General features: G+C 29.2%; 1 protein-coding gene across 4 annotated transcripts; it reads right to left on the bottom strand.

Annotated features, from left to right (window-relative positions):
• Positions 1 to 951: 951 nt before the first annotated feature.
• LOC100783422 (mitogen-activated protein kinase 7) lies at positions 952 to 4,463 on the bottom strand. Of its 4 annotated transcripts, none has more exons than XM_041018108.1 (4): positions 4,445 to 4,463; positions 3,544 to 3,647; positions 2,619 to 3,045; positions 952 to 1,855 (listed from the first exon to the last, which is right to left on the bottom strand). In XM_041018108.1, the coding sequence occupies exons 3-4, from the start codon at positions 3,039 to 3,041 to the stop codon at positions 1,172 to 1,174; spliced, it is 1,107 nt and encodes a 368-aa protein (XP_040874042.1). In that variant the 5' UTR covers positions 3,042 to 3,045; positions 3,544 to 3,647; positions 4,445 to 4,463; the 3' UTR covers positions 952 to 1,171. The 4 variants fall into 4 exon arrangements, with proteins under 4 accessions (XP_040874042.1, XP_006585163.1, XP_014634374.1 ...); XM_006585100.4 differs by lacking the exon at positions 4,445 to 4,463 and adding an exon at positions 3,881 to 4,143; XM_014778888.3 differs by lacking the exon at positions 4,445 to 4,463 and having other exon boundaries at positions 3,544 to 3,852.
• Positions 4,464 to 9,938: the final 5,475 nt, after the last annotated feature.

Below are 9,938 nucleotides of genomic sequence, written 5' to 3'. Positions count from 1 at the left end.
CCATACACATTCGCATTTCTAGGGGAATAAAAGACTGTTAATTTCATTACCATGTTAATTTATACTAATGCTGAATATGAATTTATATTTTGGCAAGGAAACAAAAGGCCAAAAAACCTAGTACTGAACTTGTCACCGACTACATAATTAGCAGCAAGATGTATATGGATTCCAGCCTACTCAATTCAGTTCCTCTGCAGTCTACATTAGCAGTCCAATGTTTGTCAACTCAGCAACCAAATTAATGGTTAATATGATTGCAACTTGCAAGAAAAAAGGTAAAATGCACTTCTGAGGTCTTTATATGTTTTATAATCTCCTTACTGCTTCTACTTCAAAATATAATTACACTCCTCATAGGTCTCATAAACTTCATTAAAACATATAGTTCATCTTGTTTTATAACTTTCCCTTTCAAACGTGCCTATGTTACCCGGAACGATTAACTTTCTATGACACTATGATACATTTTCCCGGTATTGATATTTGATACTGTACCAGTAAAGCACAGGCACAAGATTTTCAAACCCGTGGTAAGTTCCACAAAGCAAATGCCACTGATACAAGTCCCTTAGAAATGAAGAGATTACAATATGAGAACTGTAAATCAACTAAGGAGGCATTTGAAATACTTTATTTAGGGATATGAAAGTGATTTACGACCTTTCTATAAATTATTTTCAACATATTTCAATAAATTTCACTGTTAAGCTTGTGAATAAGATCTTGAATGAATAGAAGTACTTAATTATATTGCGTATCTAAACACATGGTCTGAACCCAAACACATTCTGGTTCAATTGAATGATCCCGCGATTGAAAACCAGGTAGGCGTGTTATTTAAGGAAAGCATAACCTCATAACCATGGATGTATTTGAAAGCACAAATTATCTTACTCTTTTCTGTTAAATGTTAGGAAACAACTAATGAACGACACTAGTTCAAATGGGTTTAACCGAAACACCAAAAACAGTATGCATGGCTATATACAAGTTACAAGAGGCCATTATCCTTGTGGAGACGCCAAATTAAAAAAGTACTAAAGCAATCTCATACAAAGTACAAAATTCGGTAGTTAAATCCTTTTAAGATTACAGTTTGTCTAGGAAAAAACAGAACTACTCCTAGAGACAAGCAACAAGACCTGAAAGCCTTGGAAGAATTAATCATTTATGCATTGGCGGAAGCAGCTTCAGGATGATAATGTAGCATCTCATTCCAAAACATTTCCCTAATCATCGGTTCTCCCCAATGTTCATCTATGTCGAGACTGATGGGAACCTGAGCAGGAGGGTCGCACCTTGGATCATATAGGCTAGCCATATACGGGTGTTGGAGAGCTTCCAAGACAGTAATTCTCTTGGTTGGATCGAACACAAGCATTTTTTGCAACAAATCTATGGCTAATGGATCTGCTTGTGGGTATAGCTGAGAGAAGTGTCTGCCCCTAGTATAGGGCAGTGATTTGATAAACCTCCTTGCTTTTGCATTATCAATAAACTCAAGATGAGATTCATGCTGGCTTCCAAGAACGCTTATAATTAGTTTCAGCTGGTTGAGACACTCAGTCCCAGGGAAGATTGGCTTTCTACCAAGAATCTCAGCAAAAATGCACCCTACTGACCAGACATCAATAGAGGTTCCGTAATTGTCACAGCATAACAAGAGCTCCGGTGCACGATACCAGCGAGTGACAACATACTCTGTCATAAACTGGCCATCAACTCCATTAGTTCGTGCAAGCCCAAAGTCGCATATTTTCAAATCGCAATTGGCATTGACGAGCAGATTCCCAGGCTTCAAGTCCCGGTGAAGAATGTTTGCTGAATGAAGGTATTTAAGACCTCGAAGGAGCTAAAGTAAGAGTATGTGGTTAGTATCATTCACAAGAATAGTTAAAATATGCAAAGGTTAGAAGTTCAAAAAGAATCCGTTAACTGCTTTCTACTTGTAGATTATTATTGTCAATTCTGTTCAACATTCTACTGCAAAATTCATAAAAATGTAGAAAATATGAGTGACAAGAATAGTCCATAATAGGGTTTTTTTCATAAGAAGCTTCGTCAGTTAATCAAACAATGCTAAGGTCATATCAATTTCCCAATTTGGGCCAATGGTTTTCTTTGTCTAGTACCATGTCAATATCCAGCCTGAAGAAGAGAATACAGATACCCCTTCCCTAGACTTCACTAATTTACAGAATGATAGTATATGTTACTTCACCTGAAAAATAATGGAACTGAAACACTAAATTCTTTGACTCAGGCAACATACATTCAAACTAGAAAATGTAAAGCCACAACTCAAATTGTCCCAACTCCTCAAAAGCAGCCTGATGATTGTGTATAAGAATGCATGAAAGAGGATATTTAATAGTTAATTCACTTTTAAGTTGTATGTTAATAATAGAAAATGGGAATTCACTTCGAAGCATGCCAATGTCATTTAAACGCTGCAAGAATGCATTGCAATCATACTTCAAACCCCAACAAAATCTCCTTCAAATGATTATTTTTATACATTTCTGCAAATCCAAAAAAATTCACTACCACAAAGGCTTAGAAATTAGAAAGAAGAGCTAAAGGAATGGAAAATGCCAAAACAAACTGGTTAGTACCTGAAACAAGAAATATTTGCAATGATCATTGGAAAGTGGCTGAGAGGACTTAATAATTTGATGAAGATCTGTATCCATGAGTTCGTAGACCAGGTAGACATCCTTAAAACTTGTTTTGTGGATTGGCATCATAACATCTTTCAAAGCAATGACATTCTCATGCCGAATATGTCTAAGCAGCTTCAGCTCCCTTAAAGTTCTCAATGCATCAATAGAATTCTCAAATATATTACCAATCTTCTTAATTGCAACTTTCTCATTGGTCTCCCTGTTGATCGAAGAGCACACCACGCCATACGCTCCTCGGCCTATAGGTTTAATTGGAACATACTTCGTATCAATCTCAAACAATGTTTGCCATATTGTATAATAATGCTTGCCCTTTGGCTTAATTCTGTTGGGAGGTTCAACTAGAGTTGCCATTTTCCTGCAAATTAACAGCAACACAATATATTCTCAATAAGTAAACACACACAGGAGGAGACTAGTAATAAACTCACAACAGTAAATTCATTATTATAGGCATGAATCATGCATTACTAACTGTGACAAGCAATCAACAGTCTGTTAAAGCTGGTATCAAACAAATATCAGAAACACAGTGCATATATACATCCACTGGTATTGTTGCAGGATAAAGGGTGAATCATTGGATACTTTTTTATGCCATGTTAAAGAAGGTTCGAATCAATTCTTACTTGCTATTTCTACATCTGGGTTTTGATCTTTTGATGTCACCTTGTCTCTTTTTAGAACCTATTCTCAGCAAGCCCATCTTTTTGGACATCTTTTTTTCTTAAAAAATAACAAAGATTCAATTTTATCTTTCCTCTTCACCTGATCTCAGGCTTTCAACCCACACACACCCCAATAACAAAGAAACCAAATCAAATTGATTCCAAAAGAGTGAGAAAAGCGTTCATACCCCAAAATTCAGCTTTCATCCCAGCTCTGACTCCGAGGCATCAAAAGCGAATCCAAAGATGAAGAAGAATCCCTCCTCGATTGATGCAGCTTCAAGTAAACGTTCTGCACAAAAATCAAATTTTCACAGCTCAAGCAATAATCTATAGAATAGAGTGGGTAATGGATTGGATTTCAAGAAGTGGATTTCATATCATTTCAAATCTTATCATATAAACAATAATAAATGTCTTCAATTTAAGCGAGATCAGACTAGAGAAGAAAAGGAGTATATAGCCATAGTCATCATATTAATAAATATATCATAACGTATCCATATAATAATAATAATAACTTACCTAGGCATAAAGGCATAGAATAAATAAAATAAAAATATCAAAGAAGGGTTTAGTTTAGGGTATGGTTGGGAAAGAAGAAAGTGAAATAGCACATTAACATTTTTAACATACCCCCATGACTCACATGAGTCATGAGGACGACCACAACCCACACGGCATTGGTTCTTGGTATTATTATTGATTGGGTTTGCTTTGCTTTCCCCGTAAGAGAGAATGTAAAATACGACAACGTACGTATGTGTGTTTGGCCTTTGGGAACTAAAAATCTAAATCTAAAATATAAACGTGTCTTTCCTTTTTCTTTTCCAGGTTAAAGTTAACATTCACAAATTTGGTTCAGCCGTTTCGTTTTTTTTATCGGCAAAATCAACCTTATATCTTTATTAGCCTTTTTGACTTAAATTTCATTATTTATTTTCATTGAGGCGCAAACAAATTGGCAAGTTTCCTTTCAACTCAACTAATCTCTAGAAAATCTGACAAAATTATTCGATACCAACCCTATGGCTACAAGTACCACCAAAAGCTATTCAATGTTCACTCAGATAGGGAAAGTGCATTTACCTTCTATTCTTGCCTGCCACCGGCTGCTACGTAGTGCTATTTCTATCCACACATCATTCCTACTTTTTCGTTTTTTTTTTTCTTCAACTTGTGATTCCAAAGTCTAATATTTAATTTGAAGAAACTTGGACCTAGACTTGCTCTAATTAAAAAAGATAAAATATACTTTTGTTCTTCTATCTTCTGAATATTCATTTTGATTTTTTTTCTTTTGAAATATTTGTTTCCGTTTTTCAACTTTCAAATTTGAATTTATGATGTTCTTGTGAAATAATTATCATTTTTATTTTATTTTGAAACACAATTTTAATTTTAATTATGAATAATTTAATACACAATATTTATCTCATTAAATTCACTTATATAAAATTATGGGATCAACTAATGATTTAACTAAAAAAAGGCAAAAAAATGATAAGAAATTTTTGCATCATAATGGGTTGTAGGCAAATCCAATTATTAAGCAACAATTTAATACAAAATGATGAAATTAAAATGTTATCATGCTGGGGTCTAACATGTCAAAACTGCATTGTAATATATTTTCTCTAATCAATGAAATTCATGTTTAGCCGCATCTCCCACTAAATTATCCTATCTTTGGTTTTCCGCACGAAGGATCTAGTTTATTTATCATTTTTCCTAAATTTCTTTGAAGAGATAAAATAACAAATCGCATTAAGATAAAAAATGCAAAAATTCTTAGACAAAATAAATGTCAATCTATTTCTAGTAATGAATTTATTTATTTAGATATTTTTTCTCAATTATTTAAAAAAATCATTTTTAATACATTATCTTCTAAACATTATATGGATAATCAAATCATACTGTCAAAAAAAGCATACAAAAAGAATAATAGAAATAGAATTACATTAAATAAATAATAAGAAATAATTACATTGCAAGAGTTTGGCCTCCAAACTCCCAACAAAAAAGGTTTAGCCTCTCATAGTCATGAAAGACTTTAAAAGAGAGAGGGATTTTCCCTAAGAGATAGACCCAGGTTTTGGATAAGTATGAGTCTGAGTGTTTTTTTTCTTCTGCTTCTCCTCCTTGTATAGGTTCTGGGTAGCTTAATTTTCTTGCTGACTTCGCGCTCGTGCTAAACGCGTATTTGGGTCTTACTGTGAACTTTTTGCGCAATAAGTTTGTCGTGCATGCTAAGCCTACATTTATCGCGTTATGCCTGCAGCTCGCGCTAAACAAACTGTCTAATTTTTTCAACTTTTCTTTCAATTTTTGCACCAATTTTTCCTCTAAAGTACTTGAAATTTTCTTCTTTTAAATCATGCTAATAAAAAATTACAAAGATGTTAATTTCTTCATTATTTCTTTGAAAACAATGATAAAATAAAAAAATTACACTCATTTATTAGCCAAAATTGACTATCAAATTAATTCAGATTTCGTAATTATCACTTATGCAAAAGCATTTTAAAGAAATTGAATTTTTTATTAAGTAAATAAATCTAATTTAAAATTTAATATTATATTTTAAAAAAATATTATGCAATTAGTTTTTATCTCTTGACATTATTTTTTAAAATTACAAAAACAATAGTAAATTTTTTCAAAAAAATCTTATCTCAATATATTATATCAAATTTAGTTATTATATAATTAATTTGTATCTTCTAACTTTTTTAAATTATGAAATTAATGAAAATGTTATCTTTTTAAGAAATTTGGACTTAAATATTATATTACATTAAATTTTAGTTATTATATAGTTAATATCTAATTATTAAACTCTATTTTCTTGCAACAAAAGGAATTCTTGTTTTTCAAATCTTATTAAAAATAAGAACCCATAAAAAAACTAAAATAAACAAATGTCATTATATTGGTTGGAAATTATTATAATTTTCAAACTACGAAAACGCATAATAACGGTTGTTATAGTTATGAGTGGCCACATTGATACGATCGACAAAGAGCGAAAGGCATCCCACCATACAAAAGAAAGTTTTTATTTTATTTTTCTTATTTTATATTTAATGTTAGAGTAACAAGATAACGCTTCATAATACGATAAAAGATTATATTTTTTATCAAATATTTGTTAGTTTACATTGAAAAAAATATTTAAAAAATAGTAATTATTGATTTTTCGTGACATATAAGAAAGATGTTATGTGTTTTTTATGTGATAAGATTTTGTGTGTTTGGCTATAAATATTTTTTAAAAATTAATAATATATATTTATTGGATGGATTTGATTTTTTGTGATTATCCCCCCCCCCCCCCCCCTCTCTCATTCATGCTCTTATGATTCATTCACTTCTCATGCCATTTTCACCATAAATTTATCATTTTTAACCTTAACATTACTGGATAAATAAATTTAATATGATAAATTTTACATCTTGATTGGCTAAATAAGGACTCAAAATCATGTTACAAAATAAAACAAAATCATTATTTTGAAAGGACAACATTAACTTAAATTTAAAAGTTAAAGAATTAAAATGAATATTTTCAGAGATAAAAAGCTAAACGGTTTTTTTATAATAATATAAAACAAAAAATATATTTTAGTCAATTAAAATTTATTTACATGCCCAAGATTTTATTAAAAGAAAAAAACAACAGTGCATGAACCAGCATAATATTGGACTAAGTCAAATTAGACTATCTCGATGTGAGCCCTTTCAATAAAATAATAATAAAAAAACATAGTTGAAAGAGAGGGTTCAATGTGAAAATTTAGATACTTTATACCTGTAACATGTTAAAAAAAATTGTGCATGAGTTTTTTAAAAAAAGACACTTTAGCTTTTACTGGTTTTTGATATGCTGTTTTAATTATTTTTTTAAAACGTTAATTTCTAGTATTTTATATTTATTATATTCATTTTCTAATTTTTTATTTAAGATAATTTTTTTGTATTTTTAATTTTTATATATTTTTATTAAACACTTATAATTTAATAGGATAATTTTTTAATTTTTAATTATCAAATAATTTTTCAATTTTTAGGTAATTTTTTTAGCTAGTTTTATAAATATGATGAAAAGAAATGGATGAACTTGTTGTAGTATAAGATAGCCAAGTGAAAAAATAATTCGGTCATTTCCGAAGGAAACAAAGTTGGAAGAATATTTGTAATAGTGTAAATCTTGGTTAGTGTAGATTTGTGTGTTTAATGAAACCATGGTTCTTGCAAAAGATTGGATATAATCTTAGGTTACTAAATGAACCAATACAAACACTTGTATTTTTTCCTCTTTCCTTATCCCTTTTATTGCATTTACGTTATGTAATTGAACTTGTTAAAAAAACACTTTTAATTTTGAACAGTAAGTTTTGTAAAATTTCATCACTATTCATAAGATAATATTGATTGGTTTGATTTTAGGGTAAAATTAAGTATGAACTAATTAGATTTTTTTATAGCACCGATCCTTGATTTTGGTCACAGTTTTTTTTTTCGTGATTTTATTCCTCACATTTTAAAAATCAACAACTTTGGTTCAATTAAAAATTGTGCATATGTATATTTATATATTTACATTTTAATTAATTAAAATATTTTTTTATGATAAACATGTTAGATATGTGCTTCAATTGTACTAAAGTAAAAGAAATAAGATGTTTGCAAGATTAAATAATAAACTAAAATTTTAGATTTTCTAAAATGTGAATGTAAATATTAAAATTGCGGAAAAGAAAATGGAAAACCTAAAATGATGAAATTAAGATTAAGGGGAATAGAATTACAGTTTAACTTAATCTAAAAGTTAAAAACTAATTGATTGGGTTTGTTCAAATTGAAAAGGATGAATTTTACAACCAAATCAATTTTTATAATGCTTCTTTCATTGCTCATAATGAATTGTTAATTTATATTATTTTTTATGGTTTTGCTAGCTACAGAACAAATTGGAGTGCTTCACGAAGCCATTTCAAGTTGAACCTCAGGTTTTTTTTTTTTTTTTTGACAAAAATCAATTTAAGGAATTTCATTAATGATCAAATGAGCAATACAACGATATATATATATATATATATATTCGACCGATAATTTCTATTTGTTAATGTTAATAAAATAACTTTCGTGACATATAAGACTAAATTTGTCACTGAAATGATTGTTAACGTGACCATGTTCACTGGATTGGACAAAAATGTCAATAAGATATTATTTTTAGATGTAAATGCCAATAATTTTTTGTTGGACGAAAACATCAATATTTTTTTATTGGAGGAGAATGTTAATAATTTTTTTTACCTAAATGTTAGTGTGTTCTATTGGACAAAAAAATGTTAATAAGTTATCATTATTGAATGAAAATGTTAGCAATTTTTTATTGAACTTAAATATCAATATGTTTTTATTGGACTAATTTGTTAGATCAAAAAATTTGTTTCACTTAAGGGTAAAATATATTTTTAGGATAAATTTTCGCCATTTTTTATTGTTACAAACATAACATTACAATAATCACTTAAAAAATATATTGACAAACATAATTTAAAATAAACATAATAATAATAATATTGATTATCAACCATAATTTGTTTGTCACAATACAAATTATCCAAAATAAATATTGTACTAGTTTACTAAAATAAAACATTGTAACAGTGTACAAATCATTACAATTTTTTTTCAAGTTACCCTAAAAGATAAATACATCTCATAGTTTAATTCATTGAATCTTGCCTATTTTATTAATGGTGGCGGATCAAAGTTAATGGACGAATATATTTGTCGCACTTTTTATACTTTCCATGACTAATTTTTATATTTTAATCTTTCAGGAATAAATTTGTTAGCAAATTACACATTCAAGGACAAAAGTGATTATTTACCCATTCATATTCCCAAGGAGTGAGAAGAAAAAAAGTAAATAAAATATTATATGACAAATATAGTTCTATGTTGGCAATTAGAGATTATCATGTTAACAATTATTTCAATGACAAATTCGTTTTTTTGTGTCACGTAGGTTATTTTATTAATGGTGACGGATGAAAGTTAAATATATTTATTATATTTTTTATATTTTTGAGAAATAAATTTTATATTTTTATTTTTCAGGGATACATTTGTCAAGCAAATTTTTAAAAAAGTGACTATTAAAAAAAAAAAACTTGGAAACCATTATGAGTACAAGATGGAGCTACTTTTGAAAAGCATGAGCAACTCTATGCCTTGTCTCCTTACAACATCAAGACAGAAACTTGGATTCAGCTATAACAAGGCCCAATTCAGAAATATCAAAATGATTCCTATTCACTTTATCAAGAATTCCTTTGTAGCCAGTTTGAAAAGAAACATTTTGCAGCCCCAAAGAAAAGACGAAATTCATAACCAACAACAGCAACCCGAAAGCTTCATCATCCATAAGACCATAACTAGCATGCACGGGTTTATATATTCGGTTCTGGAAACACTTTTTATTGTGGCGAATTAGTAACGAGCACTGTAGTGTGTATCTATATATATATATATATATATATATATATATATATATATATATAAA

This window comes from Glycine max, chromosome 8 (assembly GCF_000004515.6).
Source record: "Glycine max cultivar Williams 82 chromosome 8, Glycine_max_v4.0, whole genome shotgun sequence".
Lineage (NCBI taxonomy): Eukaryota > Viridiplantae > Streptophyta > Magnoliopsida > Fabales > Fabaceae > Glycine > Glycine max.
Note: the sequence above shows the minus strand (reverse complement) of the source record. Positions and strands in the feature narration are given on the sequence as shown.

Bases quoted from the DNA above. Each gene is read 5' to 3' on its own strand.
- LOC100783422 (XM_041018107.1), bottom strand. From the start codon at position 3,405: ATGTCCAAAAAGATGGGCTTGCTGAGAATAGGTTCTAAAAAGAGACAA. The intron at 3,046-3,316 runs GTAAGAATTGAT...GTTAATTTGCAG, and splicing joins CCCAGATGTAGAAATAGCAA to GAAAATGGCAACTCTAGTTG. The intron at 1,856-2,618 runs GTACTAACCAGT...CTCTTACTTTAG, and splicing joins GCAAATATTTCTTGTTTCAG to CTCCTTCGAGGTCTTAAATA.